Below are 22,105 nucleotides of genomic sequence, written 5' to 3' on the forward strand. Positions count from 1 at the left end.
CTAAAACCTTTACACTCCTCACTGCTCTTTATAAGGGAAAAGGCAAAAATCACTACAATCACTAATCTGTCCTACAAAGCCACTTACTCCCTCATATACTCACCTTTCGTTTCATGGAATTTATCCGGCTCACTCTGGTTATGGAGTATTTTCACATGCTGAGCTCTCTGCTTGGAAAGGTTACCATCCTCAATATCTTTTATATGTACCCAGATAAACCCTGCTTATCACTTCTCAGAAAGACATTCTTGTGCTACCCGCTCCACAGTTAATAATGTGGTTATTTTACAACGGCCTTTCTCCACCACAAGGCTAAAGATTCCCTGCGAAGATGGGAGGATCGTGGCTCATTTCACCTTCCACTCTCTCCAGGTCCTTGGCAGACATCAGTAGTCATAAAAATATTATGAATTAATCAATGAGTAAAAGTTAATACAAATTATGTCTAATTTATATTGATTCCATCATAAATTTTATATTGTTAAGAGTCTGATCAATCTAGCGAATAGAATCTCAGACTGATTTTATAAAATTGTGCTATAACTAAAGGATTTGTAATTCTAGAAAAAAAAAATTCAAATAAAACTAATTCTTTTTAGTACCAGACCACTGACCCTATCCTGTCCTTAGGAAATAAAATTTACAAACCTCTTCACATGTATACCAATGTTCTTGGTTGCCTTCCCAATACCCACCCTCTACCTCATCCTTGCTCTCCTGATTCTGTTCAGTGGTTCGCCCTTGCCCCTTTTAACAAAAGAAGGCTACAGCTTTCTTGACTGATCTAAGTTAACTATGGTGGTCCTGTGTCCCTCATCAGTTTGGAGGTGGATACATAATCTAGTTGCAGCCAATGAGACATGAGAAGGGGCTTCTAAAACAGGCTTCTTCAGTCATATGGAAGGAATGACCCCGTTCTGCTTCTGGACAGAGTTGTACTTGGCAAGGTAGCAGCCATCCTGTAGTCAGTGCACAAAAGAGCACAGAATATAAAACATTACAGAGAATGTCACTAGAGTCCTGTCAGACTGTGTGTGGAACTGCCCTATTGTTGGATTTCTTTTTCTTTTTACCGAAGTCTTTTTAAATGAGGATTTTTCTGTTTTTTGCAGATGGTGTCATCTTAACCTATAGACAAAAAAAAAATTGGCCCAGGTTCCTCAAATGAGAAAAATTGCTTTACTTAATAAGTATTTGTACAGAAAATGTAACTATTCACTATATAGACCCAAGAAGCAAGCCATTTAATTAACAACCTCCAGAAGAATTTTTGAAGAAATTTAGCAAGCTAAAAACTTTGAAAATGGATAATTATAAAATTAACTCACTGGAGTACTAAAAATATTTCACCATGGGCAATTAATTATATTTGTCTAGTAAAAGCTAACTACAATTTATCATGAATATTTTCAGAAAGGGAATTTGTTTTCATAGACTTTTTCTTTTGCTAACTAAAAGATTGTAAAATACATTATGAATTTTCAAAGAATTAAAATGTAATAAAATGTACTTGGCATAACCCTTGGCTAAGATCAACATTTTAAAATGACTTACAACAAGAATTATGATCATCATTTTTACCCTGAAGATGCTAGGAGATTAGGTTGAATTTATACCCATCTTATTAAATAGCTTAAAGGTACTTTCTGAATAAATCCTAAAGATAAATCTACTAGCTGGGTATTTATCTAATTCTTATAAAAGTACCTCATAGAATGCACACCAATTGAGTTATTTCCTCTTATTAGTAATGAACATGACTATGATTTGTAAAAGCAATCATATCTTGTGAATTTGAAATGTAGGTGTTCTAGCATTTTATTATTAAAATGTGAATGAGCCCTGGCTGGTGTGGCTCAGTGGACTGAGTGACAGCCTGTCAATTCCCAGTCAGGCTACGTGCCTGGGTTGCAGACCATGTCCATGGCTGGTCATGTGCAAGAGGCAACCAACTGATTGATGTTTCTCTCTCACATCACTCTTTTTCCTTCCTTCCCCTCACCCTAAAATATATAAATAAAATATTTTTAAAAATATGAATGAGAGGTAGATAATCAAGGGAGATATTTCTAAATAACCTATCAGTACACACTCCTTGGATATTTTATCCTTAACTGATCCCTTCTTAAGAATAACCAAATAGCCCTGACTGATGTGGCTCAGTGGGTTGGGCATCGACTCGCAAACCGAAAGGGTGCTATTTCAATTCCCGGTCAGAGCACATGCCTGGGTTGCAGGCCAGGTCCTGGGCTGGGGGAGTGCAAGAGGCAACCGATCTCTATTTCTTTTGCACACTGATGTCTCTCTCCCTCTCTTTCTCCCTCCCTTTCCCTCTCTCTAAAAATAAAAATCTTTTTTAAAAATTCTAAAAAAAATTAAATAGCCCCAATTACTTTTACATTTTTATAATTCTAATCTTGTAATTTTTGTTTGTTTTTTAAATCTTTATTTTGATGTATAATATACATGAAACAAACTGTATCTATTTTCAGTGCACCATTCGGCGCAGGTAGAAAAAGGTGTCTGTGTAACCACCAGCACAATCAAGATACAGAATATTCCCATCACTCTCCAAAGTTCCTCGCACTCTTTCCCAACCACAGTTCAGTCCTCTGAGCCCCAGGCATCCACTGTTCTGTCTGCCCTGCAGATTCATGTAAATGGAGTCAGATAGCATGTAATATTTTACTTCTGGCTTCTTTTTTATCACAGTGTTTGTTCCTTTTTATTGCTGAAGAGTATTCATTGGTACGAATATATCACAATTTGTTTATCCATTCACTTTATTGATGGACATTTTGGGGTTGTTTCTAGTTTGGGGCTATTATGAATATACCTATTCTGAAGTCTGTGTGTTGACATGTCTTATTTCTCTTGAGTAAATGCAACAGGTCCTCAGATAACGTACTTTTAGTCAACATTATAACATGGATGAGATGCACTAAGAACTTACCTCTTGTTTATATCAATTAGCCTATGGTAAAACTGGTTTCATTATATGCACTTTTGCTTCAAGTCGCTGGACCTATCAGCAGCATTAAGTGAGGGCTTACTGTACCTGGAAAAGGAATGCTAGAATGTGTAGTAAGTGTGCGTTTCTTCATAAGAAGTTGCCAGACTCGTTTGTAAAATGCCTGTATCATTTTGCACTCTCATTAGCTATATGTGAGACTTCCAGTAGCTCCAGACTTCACTATTTACAATATTAACAACACCCAGATTTACAACTTTTAGTATTATCAGTCTTTTTAAATTTTAGCCATTCTAGCCCTGGCTGGTGTAGCTCAGTGGATTAAGCGCAGGCTGCGAACCAAAGTGTCGATGGTTCGATTCCCAGCCAGGGTACAATGCCTGGGTTGCAGGCCATAATCCCCAGCAACCACACATTGATGTTTCTCTCTCTCTATCTCCCTCCCTTCCCTCTCTAAAAATAAATAAATAAAATCTTTTTAAAAAGTGAAATTAAATTTTAACTATTCTAATGTATGTGTGTTGTGGTAATTCATTGTGGATCTAATTTGCATTCTTTAACAATTAATAATGTTGAGCATCTATTTATGTGCTTATCATCAATTTCTATGTCTAGATTTTCCTCTACTTTAAAACCACCTGAAAAAGTCTATTTTGTATTTATGTCTTGAGAGTCATATATGAGTAATTCCCTAAATACTTACGTGGTTTTCCAGTAGTAACAGAGAAAAGTCACTATAATGAAATGCACTTACAAACAAATACTAGGGCTTATTTGCTTCTTCTCTGAGTCAGGCCCGCCACACACAGACCGCTCCCTTCCTGCTCACTCGCAGACATTCTCCTCTCCCTGGTTTCCCAGCTCCCTGCACCAGTTCTGATCTAGCAATCAGAGATCTGCCTTCCCATAACCATTTTGCTCTGTCACACAACTTATTTTCTTCCTCTTAAACCACATGAGTAGTATAGAACAAATAAGAAACGCATGACAATTTCTGTGAATTAGTAAGTTTGAAGTTTTTAGAACACAAGAACAAGAGTTCTCAAACTTTAGTCAGCCTATAATTCACTCGGAGATATTTGTTAAAATGCAAATTCCCAGGCCCCACACTGAAGAGATTCCTAATGCAACAGGCTTGGAGTGGGGCCCAGATGCCCAAACGTTAGAGAGCCCAGGTGATTCTGACGCAGGTGTTCTGTGGGTCGTACTTCGGAAACACTGAAGACTTTGCCTGCAATAAGTATATGTTGCCTTTAGGCAACAAAAGGGAATATTCTGTTCTCATTCCTTTTTCCAAAGTGAGGTGTACAGACCCCACGAGATTGGGCAAAACAACCCACTGAGGTAGGAATTGGATATTAGAATTATCTTCTTACTTTAAAAAACCTGTTTTATCAATGTTAAATAAAAGACGGACGTGGGAGAGAGAGAATGAGAATCAGAAAATAGACACCAGTGATAGGCAGAGGAAGTCAGAGGAAAGATAATTAAGTGCTAAATGATTTAGCAGACCAGCAACGTCAAAACTTAAGCTAGCAGAATAAACTTGCCCTGTATTGCAGAACCCCAGAAAGGCTCAGAAATTTGAGCCACCAGTGACTTCTAACAAGTGCGGCTGAAAACAAGTTGACTGTTTCTATAAAAAGCAGTTAAACCCCTAAACCCTTCCCCAACATCAAGCATTCAAGGCACCTAGATTTCTGCCATCGGAAAAGAAGGCAGGAGATCTGTTCTGTATAGAAGCTAAATCAGAGGAACTCTGCAATTAGAAGCACCAGGCAAATCAGAGTGTGATGGTATCTTACTAAAACAAGGGAAATTAAATTAAAATCTACATGTGGGAAGTGCAACTAATAGCCAGCCCCCTTCACCGCTTGGCTATTAACTCTCCAATTGGTAGATTCTATGTGGTGAAACTAATCAGCCCTGGAGAAAAGATCTACAGACACTGACAATTAGGGACCTTCCCCAACTTCCAAGATAAGGCCCAGCCTTTTAAGCACTCCCTGATGAAATCCAACCTTCCATAGGCACACCTGTGCTCAAGAGCTTTTCAATCAGCTCTTAGCTCTTCACTTTAAATATTGATGGAGGATTAACTCATCTTTAAGAAAAGCCTGTAACAGGAAAGAACAAAAACAAACACTCAAATGAAATAAGCAAGTACTTAGAGAAAACAGACAGCCCAGGGAGCAGAAGTTAAAAAAAAAAAAAAGTTCATTGGACTGGAAGGTAAAGATAAGGAAATCTCTCAGATAAAAAAAAAAGGGGGGGTTCAGAAGATCCAACAAATCAGAGTAGAAGAATCCCATAAAATCAGAACAGAAAAAGTAAAGTGAAAAAATTGCAAAAAAAAAAAAATTCAACAAAATGACTCATAAGAGAAGCATGAGACCTTTCAGTCTGAGTATCTAGCACATCTTGGAAAAACTTTTGAACTCTACGAACAAAGAGATGATTTTAAATGTTTTCAGAGAGGAAACATTAAGAGCAGGTCATCTACTAACGATAAGGTGTGGTACCAGACTTCTCAACAGCAACACTGGAAACCAGCAAGGAGCAATGGAATAATGTCTCTAGTGTTTAGTGGAAGGAATCATTTCCCCAAATCTCAAAATTTATGTTCTCTTCTCAAAAAGCCACTGGAATGTGTGCAAGATAAAGTAAATGAAAAAAGAGGAACACTAGGGAACAAAGAGAAAAGTCTTCAACACAGAGCAGGGGAAAGAGAATCACCCCAGGCGGAGAGGGAAGGGAGGCACCAGGACAGAGGTCAAAGGAAGAAACAGTTCAAACAGGAGGAGAGGACAGGGGTCTTTTTCACTTTTTTATTCATTACATTATCTTTCTCATTGTTCTCCTTCACCATTGAAATCCCATGCTATTAGTAATACTACATATAAAATGAGGCAGAAAACAAATATGCATATATATATATATATAAAATTATCAACTGCTGAGACAAAATAAATATTTCTCATAAAAGAGATGCTATTCTGGATAATACAAAAATCCACACAGTTCACTACCATTTCTGTGACAAAGGTTCTAAGAGATAATTGAGGAAACCCACCATGATGCTAACCTTAAAAAGTTATGTATCTAGAACAGATGTTTTCAGTCTCCATTTACTTTACATTTTGTTCCCACAAGGTTTTCTTTATATCTTTTTCAACCCACAGGTAGATCTGTTTAGCATATACCCAACAGTGACGCATGATTACTAAAACCATGTCAGCTAATTCTAAAACCATCTGATTCACGTTTCAAAGAATGGTCCATAGTTCTGGTAGTCCAAAGTTCAGTAAATAATTATGTTGCTGTGGCCCTCATTTCAAACTTCTTACTTACTGAACTTCCTAAAACAAATGGATTTCTGTTTGACTTTGCATTTGTGACTGAAATACAGTCATTTCCACTTGGCTTCATTCTGAGCTCAGAGGAGACTTTATGCTTTCACCACCTTATTTTACCAACCATCTTCAATAATTCTCTTATCCCACTGTAATAACCTTCACTGTATTAGAGGCCTTTACATTCTACTTCCTTTTCATATTACTCAGTTACATAAAAATTCTAAGTAACCTAAATTACTGCTTAAAACTTTTAGTAATCTAAAAAAAGCTACTAATCTCAATATTCCTGATAAAAAGAAAATGATTTGTATTCCTCCTATGAGTATCCCACATCTTTGTACCTATTACTAATTTGGAATTAAATCTATAAATACAGCATTATCCTGTGATTATCAACAAAGCTTTCAAAACTTAAATTTTTATTTACCAAATAATTACCTGGCCTTACTTTTTTCCCTCCAGAAGGTTCCACGACACCCAAGGCCTCATCTCTTTTACCTCATTCTTTTTTTTTTCCCCTCTACCTCATTCTTAAAAGTGATAATTGGACAAATATTTACAAATACAGTTATACTGACTCATTCCCTGAGTTTTATAAATTGTAAAATCTCTTTAAATTCTACAAACTGTAAGAAGAAAAAAAAATAAGCTGAAGAATTTCTTGATCATCCAGTTTTAAATAAATTGCTGTCTATAGCCAAAAAGCAAAATAGCAGTGACATTTTTATTTACACTCAACCTTTCATCTAAGAACATGTAATCTGTGACTATTACCCCAATTTTACCACCAAGGCATAGAATTACAGAGACTGAACCGAAGTGAACCCGAGTGGTTACCTACTCTAGCTTTCTATCTCCAAGAACGACTGCATTTGAACAATCCTAGGGCTACGTCCATCTTCTCTATTTTTCAAAAGCTCCAGGGAAGATGTTCCAACTTGCCTTAGCAATCTGCTCTGGTGTGTAACATCCCCTGTTTTACTCATAAGCCAAACCTGTAGATACGAAGGAAATCAAACCTGGTTTCCCAGCTTCTCAGTAAATGCCCTTACCCAGTTGTGATTGTAACACACCACAAAAAAATAAGGAAATGAGGAAAAAAGACACTTAGTAACAAAAACTTCCAGCATCTAGTGAACTATTCACCTGTTTCAAGCAGTAATTATTTTAAAAATAATCTGCTATCACAAAATGATTTATACCTATCTTGATTTCATAATAAATAGTTCCCACTAGTAAGAAAAAGAATTTCTAACTATTAGATGTATACTTATGAGTACTAAATATAAGAATGATAAATATTTATTGGGAACTCTCTGAGTACCACACATTGCTGTCTCTGAATAATACTACACTGAATCCTCATACTGATTCTATGAGACAGGCATTATTGTTACGCCATTTTTTAGATGAAGAAATTGAGGCTCAGAGAAGGTAAGTTATCCAAGGTCTCATAGTGAAAGATGAAGCCAGGATTAAAGCCTAAACAGGTTGATTATATTTTAATCTCTAATAAATATTTAATAAATATTAGCATTATTAGGCTGCTTTAAGCTTGGTTCAAAAATCCTTATCTGTAAAAAGGGGGATTTTTTTCATATTCTCATTAGTTCCCCCTTTTTTAATATAAACTATGATCTGGAAGATATAAGCACTTTCTAAAAACATGCACTTATGTAACAAGTAACACTTTAAAATTTGCTTTTTAAAGTGTGCTTGATCATTACATGATTTGTCTTAGGCCTATCAGATTTGCTTTTAAAAATATATGTACACTTCAACTGAATCTTAGTTATTTTGGGCTTTACTAATTCAAGAAGCAGGGGCACTTCTAGGTCTTATTTATTTGCAGATTTGAGTTTTGAGGCTAGGTTAGATTGGCTTCGATCTAAATATTCTATGCAATATTGTAACCGACTAGAATGTTTCATCAAATGTAAACACAACTTTTACTCGGTAAATAACCAACCATGTTAGCCAAATGATTTCCTGAAATATTGTTGCTTCATAAGGTAATTTATACTGTTATTACAATAAGTATAGTCCTAAACAGCTGAATTTTTGCGTTCTATATAATGCCTCCTTCACATTTTAGTTTTTTACTTGACACTGATATTTAGAAAGAAAAAAAAAACAGTACATTTCAAAAGCCATGAAAACTTTGAAATGTAATTTATACTCCGCTCTTTGGTGCAGAATTACCTTTCTCACCGTCTCCTTTCCCACTGCCAGCTCATGGCCGCCGTGCCCTTGGCCATTCTTAAAGAACAGAACTCGGACTGAGGTCTTCCCCGTAAGTCTCTTCATTCTGTTAGAAAGGACAGGCTTGGTTTTCCCTCTTTCGACTTCAGTAGGAAACATCAGCCCATTCATTGTCCAAGTTACTTTCTTCATTAACAACAGATGGTCTAGAAGAGAATTTTTTTTTAAAGTCAAGTCAATATTTGGCTTCAAAATTAAAAATGGACACATCGTGCTTCCCCTCCCCCTGTTGCCTATATCACGTACACTGGCCAGTCTCCATTCAGATGCTGGTTTTCTGAAATGCTACCACCAGCTTCCCACTAACCGTGACATAAGCTGTAGCAAGCTGTCTGCTCTGATAGCCTGCATAAATCATCATTTCTGAAGGGAACAGATGTTCAGGGTATGAAAGAGTAATACCACAATTTAGTCCTAATTAAAATTCACCTTAGCATGCCTCTATCACTGATCAGACGCACTGGGCCGAGAGGGTCCAGTGAAGGGGTCCAAGGTCCTTTGCTCACTACACAACAGTGGGGGTCCTGCACTTTTGTGTTCGTTAGGGTTGAGGAACGCATTTTTCTCTTTAATATAATTTATTATCCGTGTTGCTTTGAAGATGATGACCTCCAAATAGTAATCGTATACATAATTCTACCCTTGTGACTAGAACAAAGGTGACTTTTAGGACATTTTCGGTGAGAGATTCAAACTATTTCACTAAAAATGAAAACTAGTTTTCAATTAACAGGTTACTCTGACCTGTACATTTTCAAAGATGTGTGCAGGAATTTAAGTTTCAAAACTCCCCCCAGTGTTAATGGGAGTGCAACTAAATCACTATGTATGCCTTTGAAAATGTGAGGGCAGGAAAAGGAGGGCGGCGTGTTGCATGCTAAGCTGCTGCCAGTGTTCCTTTCTCTTCCAGAGGCTTCACTTCGTACGTGAATAATTTGCACCCGAGTTATTTATTGTATGTGTGCTTTCAGCTTATTTTCAATTACACTTCATTTTCACATAAATACAAAAATGCAATGATCGCTCTCATCTGTTTTTGATACGTCCTAATGAGAGGAATAAAATGTGTTTGTATATAACTGAAAACAGCAACAGTTGCTTGTCCAAAATTTCCAAATCACACTTCCCTCCTAGCACTTCCCTTGAAAGCAGCACGGCCTCTTTGAACTGGAAGTAGTACTTCACACAAAACCTACTAGTGTTGATATGAAATACACTCAAGTCATTGTAAATAATCTTCAAGTCTGAGAATGGTTACATTAAATAGTTAAAAATAAACACACTTGTCTTTCTGGACCTCTTTCTTGATTTTTTCGATGTCTTTCTCTCACACATATACACATGCATGCACACATGCCCCGTAGGCAGAAATACGAGCAAAACTTAAAGAATAAATGAAACTAAATTATACACATGCTTGAGCCTTCAAGAAGACAAAACATTTTTTACAGATATTCATTATTCTATCTTGTCATTTTGTAATCTAAAATTGGTAGGAACTAGGATTAGAATTATAAACTAGAGGTCAATGGGTTTATACATGCCCAAAAGAATTGAAAACAAGTACTTAACTAACTGACATGCACCCACACATTCAAAACAACACTATTCACAATGGCCAGAGGTGGAAACCAAATATTCACCAGTGAATAAATGAATAAACAAGTTGAATTTAAAAATATGAAAATTTGTATGCACATATAAGCAATGGAATATTATTTAGCAGTAAAAGAACAGATACATGGTACAATGCAGATGAATCTCAAAGCATGCTAAATCAAAGAAGGAAAACATAAAAGCTAATATATTAATTGTGTTTATATGAAATATTCAGAGGAGAATACAGACAGATGGTTTCCAGGGGCTAGGAAAATGAGGGAATGAGGAGAAATTTAATAGGTAAGAGGTTTTATGTTGGAATGATGGCAATGTTTTGTGCCTGCGTAGAGGTGGTGGTTGTACAACACTGCGAATGTATTAAATGCCACTGAATTGTTTGCTTTAAACTGATTAAATTTTTATGTGTATTTCTTAACAATATATAAAGAAGGAAGAGGAGAAGGAGGAGGGGGAAAACCACCAGAGCTTCTGAAAATGAAATTTAAAAATCTCTCACTGGGAAATAAAAGTTCAGAAATTCTTGCGGTTTGATAGGCGTTTACCCATAATCTGAATGCCCCCCAGATGCTTTGAATAGTGGAAAGGTCATAAACCTTAAAACTATGTTTGAATCTCAGCTCTGTTATTTAGTGACCCTAGATGAGTGACCCTACCATACATCTGAGTGTCTACATCATCTACAAAGTATCTAGTGAGTACCATTCCACAACCTGATGAGACAAGTGTCCTATGCTAAAGTACCTGACCCGTTGAAGTTACTCCATAAATATTTGCTTCTTCCCCCATGTCCCTGAAATCCTATGCCGATTATGGAACATTAGAGTATATTAACCATTACATTAGTCAGGGTCCAACTAGAAAAACAGTCTACTAGGAGCACTTGAGCAGGAGGGACTGACTACAGAGACTTGGTTATCTAGGTGATGGAAAAGACCGAGAAGCAACGAATGGACAGTGAGGCAACCCAAGATTAGCAACAGCAGGAAACCAAGGCCAGAGGGAGGAGGTGATGCAGGGCCCAGATCTAGGGAACCTTGCCCAAAAGGACTTTTTCCCCTTTTATGACTTAGAAAAGGGCCAGGGTTAGAGTGAGGCGAGTGAAGGGCACAAAACTCAAGGCAGTGCAAGCAGACGACCCTCAGAGTGAGCGTCTCCTCAGATTTTGTCCCGTAGGTGCTTCCCTCTCTCTCGCCCCAGTGCCGGCCGTGGCCTTGACTACATCTTTTATATGTAAAACTCCTTAAATTCCATTAACAATTATACTTACTATTAGCAAGATGCTGTTTTATACAATTTATAGATATTGACTCATGTAGTCCTTTCAACAATTTTCTGAGGCAGATATCATTATCCTCATTTACAGGTGAGGAAATCGAGGCACAGATAACCTGCCCAGGACCTTGCGGCTAGTGCACGGCAGCACTGGGCTGTGGACTCAGTTCTAGAAACTGTGCCCCTGTTCACTGTGCTATTCCGTCTCTGCCGTGTGTTTTCTGCCTGTATCCCAAATTCAATAAACCCAAAGCTTCGCATCTTTCCACACAAATTGATACACACTTCATAATTCTTATTTCTATCATGGTTATCCACTGGCTCAGAGAGATCTTAAACCCTTAACTCCTATTAATTTCTCGTCAGCCAATAGCTTATTCATTCAGTGATACTTGTTGGGTATCCACTCATCAATGTGCCGGGGTGACAGCTGTGAACAGGACAGAATAGCCTGTGCAGATCACAGCCTCTTGGGGTTGAGGCAGACTGTGAAAGGTCCCTCCAAGAGCTGACATCCGAGTAGAAAGGCCCCAGTGACGAGAAGTTAGTCCTATCAGCCCTGACTGGTGTGGCTTGGTTGGTTGAACATTGTCTTACAAGTGAAAGGTTGCTGGTTCGATTCCCAGTCAGGGCACAGCCTGGGTTATGGGCCACATCTCCACTTAGAGTGCATACAAGAGGCAACCAATTGATGCTTCCCTCACACATTGATGTTTCTCTCTTTCTTCCCCCCTCTCTAAAAGAAATATAAATAAAATCTTCAAAAAAAAAGGAAAGTAAGTAGTCATGAAAATCTGGGAAGATCATTTCAGGCAGCGTGAAAAATCAAGCACACAGTCTCTCAGGTGAGAATGAGTTTGGCGTGTGTGAGAAAGAAAAAATAAAGTTTGTGTGTAGAAAGGGGCCAGGTTGTGCCAGGATCAAGGTTTTGGATTTTATTCTGGAAAGGATGGGGAGCTATCAGACGCTCCTCAGCAGGGTACTGTATGAAGAACAGGCTACAACATAGAGTAAACGACACTGGTGGTGCCCTTCACCTCTCATATTCCTTTACCTTGGGCTAATACCCCCAAACTCCAGCTGCAGTGAGTCCCAGCCACCACTGCCTCACAGCTTCATCCTTCTCTTGAGAACCGGCTTCGGCTGAAAGGGGCCAGCGGCCTAGCCAGGAAAAGAGCCGATGAGCTCTTCCCTCCTACCTAGAGATGCAGCCCATAGCCAGTAACTGACGGACTGGGGGACACAGCAGCCAGTGTCCTTGCCTCAATGAGGGGCAGCTCTTAGTGGTGTGTTCCCCACTCTGGAGGGTGTTTCCCCGCCAGGCTGGAGCTAGATCTCAGCTGGGGACCAGCTTGGCCAAGCTTCTTCCTCTGCTGTATGCTGTTCCCCTCACTCGACTCCCAGAAGTTTTCCCTTACTAAGTCCCTTGCGCAAAACTCCCCACCTCGGGTTCTGCTTCTAGGGGAGGTGATCCCAGACAGAGTCAAAGAAGGGAAACCGAACTCTCAGCTATTTGTTCTTCACGGTACTATTAAAAGTGTCGTCATTCCTTCCCATTCCCAGCTGGTCCCACTGGCCATTTCTCTCTTGGCCTCCTATCATCCACAAGATCGTCCATTTTTCTTTGATCCTCCCCCGTGACATCTGACGTCCTATACTCCAATTACAGCTGAACTGTCATTGCCTGAAAAGAAATATTGGAGCCAGCTTTTGAAGCTTTCCACTAGTCGGTCAGCCTGTCGGCCTGTGTCTGTCAGGCGGTCAACAAAAACTGATCTGAGCCCATCCCATGTGCCAGACCATGTACAAGGAATAAGAAAATACACAGTCCCTTTCCTTAAACTTATTTCTAACAGAAGAGTTTCCAAACAGCCTGACACAATCCAAACTTCCTGGTTTTATCCTACCCTGATTCAAAGCCAATCTGTTAATTATTCCAAGTTCATTTTTAACTTCACCTATGTAGACTCAAGGCCTCCTCAAAAACCCAGTTTAAGACCCTCCCTTCCTGTTCCAGCCCACAATGGCCTTGAGAATTTACCGCATACCAGACACTGTGCTAGGTGCTAAGGAAAGAGCATAAACTATCTGGAATTTTTATGTAAATGTTGCATAAGTATATACCCTATTTCTGCTTCCATACTTAAACCTGTAGCAGGCAAGAATCGAGCCTGTATTTCTTATTCCTTTGCTCCAGGGTATAAGCAAGTTCACTACACATAATATAGTTATTGAATGTAAACTCTTCCTGTGCATTCAAATGCTCAGTTGATAGCAATTTTACTTCAGTTTTCATAACATACTGACTGTGCAAAATAAACTCGATTGCTTGCGTGTGTGTGCCTACCATCCTTATTCCCTACCTCCCCCGAGAATGAGCTTAAATATGATTGATCTACCACTTTGACGCTCATGGATGACCACAATGGCATAGAATTTCTTCAAGAAAAGGAGAAACCTTGCCAAGGAGAACTTCTTGGCCAACAGAGGTCTAGAAGGAGAGAAGTGCAGTAGAATAAACTCAAAGTATAGTTAAGATAAATTTTTATTTATTCCTCAAGACTTTATTTGGAAGTCACCTATCCGAGGAAGGTGTTTTCAGCTTGGACCCCCTCCTTTCTGCTCTTTGGGAGGACGTCCACCGCTGGACCCACCCCACTGTGCCGTCACTGTGCGCACGCTCGGCTAAGCCTGCGAAACTGGCATGTGGTGTAGGTGCTCAGGAAGTGCTGGATGAGTAAATGAATAATGCTACCCTTATTCCAACAAAACTTTACTCCAGTAAAGGGGATATATGCACAATTCCATCTGAAGATATTAACTCACTTAAAAATATGAGTCTAAAATAAAAACAAATCCATTTCTAAAGCTTGAAATAGGTTTTCTGAAAGACCTCTAAATGAACCTAGGAAAACCACATAATAAAGTAAACCTTAAAACAAATTTGAAAATATTTACAACATAAATTATATATAGTTTTTCAAAGCTACTCCTACTTTCCAGATCTTTGTTGATATTAATAAACATAAAAGGACTATTGAAAATATATAAAACTTTTTATATAAGATTTTAAGCCAACTTTTAGAGCAGCCTAATAAAATCATACTAATGATGACTACAGTGCAGTAATTAATATACTACAAAGGCAGTATAGCCTAGTGGTTGAGATCATGAAGTAGGACTTGAAGTATCCATGGAGCAGGCAAGAGAGAGACCGTACTCCAGGCACAATGCAGGTGTGTTGAGAGGAGCGTTGAGCGGAGAGTGAACACAGAGTGGTGTCGGGGGTCCAGGATGAACCACCCAGAGATGTGCCTCCGTGGGATGCGGACTACATTGAGCCAAAAGTAATGTGACCTTCAGGTTCAGGAGAAGCATGTGTGCCCCCCCATCCCCCTTAACTATTGGGTTGGCCTAAAAGTTTGTTTATTTTTTTCTGAACAATGGCTCTAGGAGTACTTAGTTGTCTTTAACTTCATTCAAAACAATTTTGTTAGACTGTATTGTGACAGCCGTCCTATCAGCAAGCATTAAGAAAGAAACAGCAGAATTGGTGAAATTTTTGCAGCCATTTCAATATTGAAGATAAAAGAAGATATGCAATAATTTCAGCATATTATGCTTTATTATTTCAAGGAAGGTAAAAATGCACCTGAAATGCAAAAATCAATTTGTGCAGTGTATGCAGAAGGTGCTGTGACTGACTGAAGGTGTCAGAAGTGGTTTGTGAAGGTTCTTGGTACTAATGACATCTTAGCCAAGTAACTCTTTGCTGTGGGGCTGTCTTATGCATTGGAAGGTATCAGCAGCCCCCCTGGCCTCTACCCACTAGAAGCCAGTAGCAGGAGATAGTTAATGTACTCAAAATATCCAAATCAATAAAGTTATTGGTGAAAATAAAAAATGTGTCTTTTAATTTTATGGGGAAAAAAACACACCAATATCCAGAAGAATTTGACTAAAAGCCCTTGCTCATAATAAGAGATTATCAGTGATAACTTCTTCTGAAGGACCCACAGAGCGGGGCAAACTTCTATTTACTAAATGTCTGCTGTCACCCTGCAGGGAGCCTTTGAGGTGCCCAGGGTGTACTACCTCGTCCCCGGCTCAGGATGTCCCACATACCTCAGTCCCACTGTCTGTCTCAGAACCTCTCATGTGCGTGGGGTCTCTGAGTCCCTCCTATGAGTGGGGTTCCCATGCCCACAATACTCATGTTTGATTTTCTCCTGTCAACCTGCCTCCTGTTGATTTAACTATTAACCAGCCAAAAAGAACCAGAGGAGGGAAAGGGAAATGTTCCCCCTTCCCCACAGTGGCCAGAGATGGAGCAAGGAAGATGGGAAATAGCCAGACTAGAGGCTTATACACAACACTAAGAAGTCCCATACACCCCCCAGAGCAGTCCATTACATCGCTTGTACAGGCGAGACTCTTGGAAAACATCTTCCTCGTGTTATGGCAAAAATCCACTTCCTACCACAGCAACATGCCTCAAAGTATGGGCCACGGGCCTCCTATGAGAACCTGTGGAAGAACCAGGGAACCACCTTGAGCGACACCAGGTGATTCTTCTGTATATCACAGCTCTAGGGACACACGCCTTCATATAAAGACATGTGGTTGAGGCTGACAACAAGGGTAAACATTCTGACATCCAGAGGTGAGAAGAAAAACAGCATCTGATACTTCCCTGCCAGCACTGAGAACCTGAGGATGCTCAGCAAAGACTTGAGTAGGTTTTGGCTCTGGTGAGGAAGAGGATTAATCTCAGAGGCTGGGAGCGGGTGGAAAGTAGAGGAATCAAATGATATAGGGAGGCAGGCCGAGTATTAAAAAAAAAACTTAACATCATCTCTAAACCTAGTTGGAACTTCTAGGAAAACATATTAGCCATGGCTAACAAATGCTTTCTACACCTCTGTCCTTAACTTTCCAGTTTCAAAACCCTGGCATCCCTCCCAGGGCTGAACCTCTCTGGGACCTTTGTAAGAATTAGAAAACAGCCTCCCACACACCCCCATGGTGGAATTAGCTCCATAGTCCTTCAGCTGTGCCCAACGGTGACCAGTGCCCTGAGCCTTCCCGAAGGTCATAGGATCCCCTCTTCCTTCCTTTCAGTAATAGTTAATAAGCACCAACTACATGCAAGAAATACAAAGACTGAGGGGAGAGAAACGGCAGGAAAGAGCACTTCTGAGAGGATGTGGCAAGGCTGAAAATCTGAGATCTATAGGTTTGTGGGAGAATCATTTACACCAGTGCTCCACTTCTGACCATTGTCTGGTCTCAGACAATCATTAGCATAACCATTAGCCTCTCTGCAATGTAATTATTCTTGGGCTGGCTTGCTCTGGCCCCCTGCCAAATGGAAACATTCACACATCTACATATGAATTTGGGGTAGGGGATTTTTAATATACTCTTTCTAAATGTCCACTCACTGTGGCCTGTTTGCAGGCCAGCAGGCTGCTCTGATGAGGTCTATTTTCTCCCCTCTCACCACCAGCTCCTGGGGATGTGGATGGTTCACCATGGTCCCTATTTCATTCGGTTCTTCATCCATCCACTGAACATTTGCTGAGTGTCTATTAACTACTAGGCCCTGCACTGGAAAATGATCATGAATCAAGGCAGCTGTGGTTTCTTTCCTAAGCAAACTTGGTCTAGAGGAAACAAGAGACATTTATTTCACCAGCAATTACAAATCCGATTACAAAAAGGGACACTGAGAATGCAGTGAGTGCTCATCCTTACTCGTGGGAGCTTCCACAGAGTGGGACCAAATACTATGCCTGCCTGTGCATGAATTTCAACAACAGGAGCCTTGGAGTTCCCTTTGGGTAATTCTTAAATCTCTACCTTGCTGATAGTAGTCTAAGCAAAGTCTCTGTCCTTATATACCCAACTGCCAAAGAAGGGGCCCTAGTCTCACCTTACCATGTTGTCCCCTCCTATAAATTTGCTGGTCACACCTAGTAGGTTCCAGAGCAATAGGATGAGATCTATCCCAGTTTTCCTCTTAGTCATTTCTCTCTAGAAAGTTGAGAGCCTATTGGGTGAGAATGGGATTGGAGGGCTACAAGCTAGTGAAGTTGTAAGGCTTTAAAAAAGCCTAGAAAATATTTCCCCAAAGGGTCATATCCCAGCTGTTCAGGGATTGCCAAGTCGTTCATACACTCACTCTCCTGCAGCACTCAGAGAATGTTATGCTCCAACCATAGTTTATATTTTATTTTGAAAAATCCACATCCAATTTTATTTTCATGAATTTGTTTATAACCAAATCATGGGAAAGAGAAAATACTTGCAAACTTGCTCCTGTGTTAAAAGGTCTATTAAAATATCATTACGTTTCCTTAATCTACTTTTTAAAAATGCCTCTCATCAAATTAAATAAAACTGTGTGCTTCCTGCATTGTAATTTTCTATTTTGCACATATCAGGCAAAGAAGAATATTGTCTTCTTCTGTCACCGGAATAAAAACAGCAAACTTGCAACTCCAAATCTATGAGCTTCTTAAAAATCTTATTTTTTAAAATGCATTCCCTTGTAGTTGGGTAACACACTTGAAAACGCATTAATGCTGACTGTCAGGTAGGTACAGTTAATGACATTAAATATGAACAAGCACACCATTTCATGATGCAAGATGAACTTCTAAAACATAAATGCTCTGACAGTAAGAAAACATACTGCTATATTCAATTACATCATCTGCTTAAAATACAATTGCTTCTATGTTTGGTAAATAGATTAAATCCAGGTCACATTCCTGAGTTCAACTGAGTTACTAGGCACTCCTTTCTCTCTAAATGCTTGTGCTCTTTGTTTCTGCATGTTCTTAAGTGTCATCGTTTATTGCTATAGGCGTGATGGCTATATTTAACTAATAATGACAGTGGTTGTCATTAGATTTTAACTCAGTAACACTAGTCTGACATATCATTTGAAGTATGTCTTCAATTTAAATTTGATTAAAATTACAAACGTCCCATCTATTGTGCCAATCAAAATGTTGTCATCCTTCCCCTGAACTTTTCTATGAACTTTCCTTTAAATAAGTTATGGCAGCTTAAAGTTAAGGCTAGCCTTGGGTCATAAACATACTTTAAAATATAACTCTTGGAATAGAAAAGAGCAAGGCCATTTGGGGCTCCTTTTATAAAAGGACTTGATTTTGACTCACACCCCAGAAAAAAATTCTCAAGGCAAAAAGCTCAAGACAGTGAGAGTTCAAAGGCTCTAATTCAGATTTTCATACCGTGTTGTACACACAAGTGCTTGGCAGGCATTTTAATTGGCTGTACGGATTTTTAAGATCTCAGGTGTATCAAATACCTTTGGTAGTAAAATCAGGCACTTGTGACAACCTGTATGAAAATATGGTGCAAATGCAATGTTGTAGGCACCTATTATATATATAGGAGGCTTTTACATATACCACCTTATTTACTCCTTATAATTATGCAATGAAGTGTACAGAATTAGGCTCAATCTATGTATGGATGAGGAAACTGAGGCTTAGAGAGGTTAGGTGAATTGCCCATCTTTAAACTGTAGTTTGCTTTCTTGACAGAAATGAAGAAAGTAGAGACAAATGCTTTTTGTTGTTGTTTTCTTAAATGCCAAGCCACTAGCTACTCTGGGGAGGTAGGAATGAATACAAAATTCTGATTAATAACCCTGGGATCTTAATAGTATGTGGAATCTTAGTTATGTTTATAGAATGCTATTGTCAGTATTCTCTCCAGACTAGGGGTTTATAGACATTTAATTTTCAAATAAATTATATTATTTCGAAAAACAAGACAATATCCAATAACTCTTTAATTACCTCTAGTTTATAGGTAAGGATGTTAAAGCACTGATCAAGACGCCCAAGGTCAAACAAGAGACACTAGAATCATACAAGATCATCTGACTTCAAGTCTAGTGTTCTTTTCACTACATAACACTGCATTTTTCATTCTCCTAACAGATGTCTGCAAACTTCAAAAACAAATGGTTTGAAAGGCAAAGCCCTCTGAAATAGTTACTGTAAAATATATAAGTGAATTCTCAGGTAAAGTAATAAGCAGGGTAAACAGACAATGGCCTAAAAGCTTGGATGTAAAGATCCCAGCAAATGCCTGCATCATTTTTAAAGTTGCCTCCTGGTTTCCATGACACTACGTATTCTTACAATAGCATCCTTTCTATGCTTTGTAACAACCACTACTGTCAATAAGTATCTTACTTAGCTCTTTATACACTTACTGTCTAGCGTTCCTTCCCTCTCACTAGAAGCTAAAGTCCGAGGGACCTTTGTCTTGTTCACACGGTTTCCTTAAGGTTGAGTGCGTTGCCTGGCACCTTGCACGAACTCAAAAGATACATGTTGAGGAAATGATTGAATATAAGTGGTCTCTTTTTAATTATTCCTCTGACTCCTTGGACAGGAAAAAATAATTTTTTATCTCTCACATACTCTTTCAGTCAGGGAGATATTCTGTCTACTCTCACCCATGCAGCAAACAATTCAAGTAATTAAGACAATATTTATAACTTGTAAGTTAATATTCTAGTGAGAATTAAAATGTATCAGATTTCACGAATAGAGGACTGACGGGCACAGACAATGGGGGATTGACTGCGGGAGTCGGGGAGCTGGGGTAGGGGAGAGCAAAGGGGGAAAAGGCGGGGCAACTGTAACTGAACAACAATAAAAAATATATCAAAAAGTAAAATTTCTCAGATTTCTTTGCAGCTGTGACATAAAGACCTTACCCAAAATTCTTAGGTCAGATGTGATTCTATGAATAAAACTTTTGGGATTGCAAAAAGTTCATATGATGTATGTGTGTCTATATATTATATATTATACATTATACATTATATATTATGCATTATACATTATATAGTATATATTAAATATTATATATTATGTGTGTATACATATATAACATATATTCATATGGCATGTGTATGTATAAAGAGAGAGAGATATAGAGATCTCCATACACTAATGGTGCATATATCATATATTATGTAATATGCCCAGCAAGGGTCAGGTAGCAACCTATAATCAAACACATGAATATGTCAAAAATTTAGATATTTCTCAATGATTTCATATTTTTGACAATATAAGAAGATGCTGCCACATGTATGTTCTAGACTTTCCTATTAGCTAAGGACATTTTTTTGGAGGGGGGTCTATTTCTTGCAATTATCTTTAAATCCACATCTATTATAGTAAGAATGCTCTGTACACTTATTATGAGGTTTAAAATTTTTGGAATCTGGAAATACAAAAATATATGCCTATAGTTTTACCCTCATTTGTAGAAATAAAAGAAGCCTGTGCTATCTCAGAAGAAAGTGTTTTCTCTACATAATGTCATTTTCCTGCTTTTGAGTATATGCAGCTAAGCAGGAGGCAAAATGGATTCACAAATAATCTCACCTAGTACATACACTATTCAAACAATAAGATAACAGAGAGTTTGGGAAAGCTCACTAAACTCCTGCTGTCTCTGCCTGAGTTTAGTAGTAGTCACTCTCTAGGTGAGCATCAGGAAGACCAGTATCAGCTGTAACAGGATGAAAGTAGCCTTCCGTGCCAGCAGCACTGTAGCTTTCATTGTCTGAAGATCCAGCAGCAAGAACAGCAAGTTGCAATGTGATGTGGAGAGTGGGCACTTCTTGAAACTCGTGCTTTTAACATAACCACTTAAAAATCAACCAATTCAGGAGACATAAAATAGAAGAATATATAATGTATAAAGCCAGGTTCATTAAACTAATGCATTTAAAAAAACAAAATATGACAGAACATTTCATTATTGACGCAGATACGAGAAAAAGTGTTATGCTGCTATTTATGATGTGTCTTGTGTGTCACGGAATTGAAATATTTCCAAATCATCAATAATTAAAATGATGAGAATCCATCATTTCACTGACATTTACTTCTACATGAAAAGATGGCCTATTTTAAATGTGCTCACACATATTCTTGTCAATCACAAGCTGTCACAGCAAATTATTTCATTTTGTAGATCACATGACAGCAGAAAATCTCTAGGTTTAAATTTAGATCTTAGGTGTAATATCAAGAACTCTTTTCATGGATTTTTTTTTCAGTGACTACATCTTCACAATAGAGTGTATAAAAGATGTAAAATCCGATTCATAATACTCAGTTACACTTCTGGTTAGCAAACCTCAGGACTTAAATGAATCACTGTACATGATAATTCTAAAAGCCAAATAGTAGAATAGGTTAGATAGGAAAACAATAGAAATATAAAACTAAAAACATTTCAAAATAATCAGAGATCCATACATTAAAAGCTGGACCTAATGAATTAGGTCCAAACAGGTTTTCCCCCCTCATCTTCTCTAAGGATTTGAAGCAACTGCAGGGCGTGAGCCATTTCTTATGCTAGGTTTGCACTGCCTAGCAGTTGTAAGGGAGCTGAACTCTTATAAACCCCATGAATCTAATGCAAGAATTTCCACTGTGCCACCATTAAGTAGAAGATTTAAGAAACTGAATACCTAAACTGCATGCCCATAAATCTGAAAACTTTTAAATGACTTTTCAAACAATCCATTAACTACATCTTCACAATTCTA

At 38.4% G+C, this 22,105-nt stretch overlaps 1 protein-coding gene across 7 annotated transcripts in view; it reads right to left on the reverse strand.

Annotated features, from left to right (window-relative positions):
* DCDC1 (doublecortin domain containing 1) overlaps positions 1 to 22,105 on the reverse strand; it is a 360,320-nt gene that overhangs the window by 332,589 nt on the left and 5,626 nt on the right. For all 7 annotated transcript variants that reach the window (XM_036029173.1, XM_036029175.1, XM_036029174.1 and 4 more), the window contains exon 4: positions 8,530 to 8,735. In XM_036029173.1, coding sequence (XP_035885066.1) covers positions 8,530 to 8,735 — 206 coding nt within the window. The remainder of the gene's footprint in view (positions 1 to 8,529; positions 8,736 to 22,105) is intronic.

The sequence above is a fragment of the Phyllostomus discolor genome, chromosome 6 (genome assembly GCF_004126475.2).
Source record: "Phyllostomus discolor isolate MPI-MPIP mPhyDis1 chromosome 6, mPhyDis1.pri.v3, whole genome shotgun sequence".
NCBI classification, from domain to species: Eukaryota; Metazoa; Chordata; class Mammalia; order Chiroptera; family Phyllostomidae; genus Phyllostomus; species Phyllostomus discolor.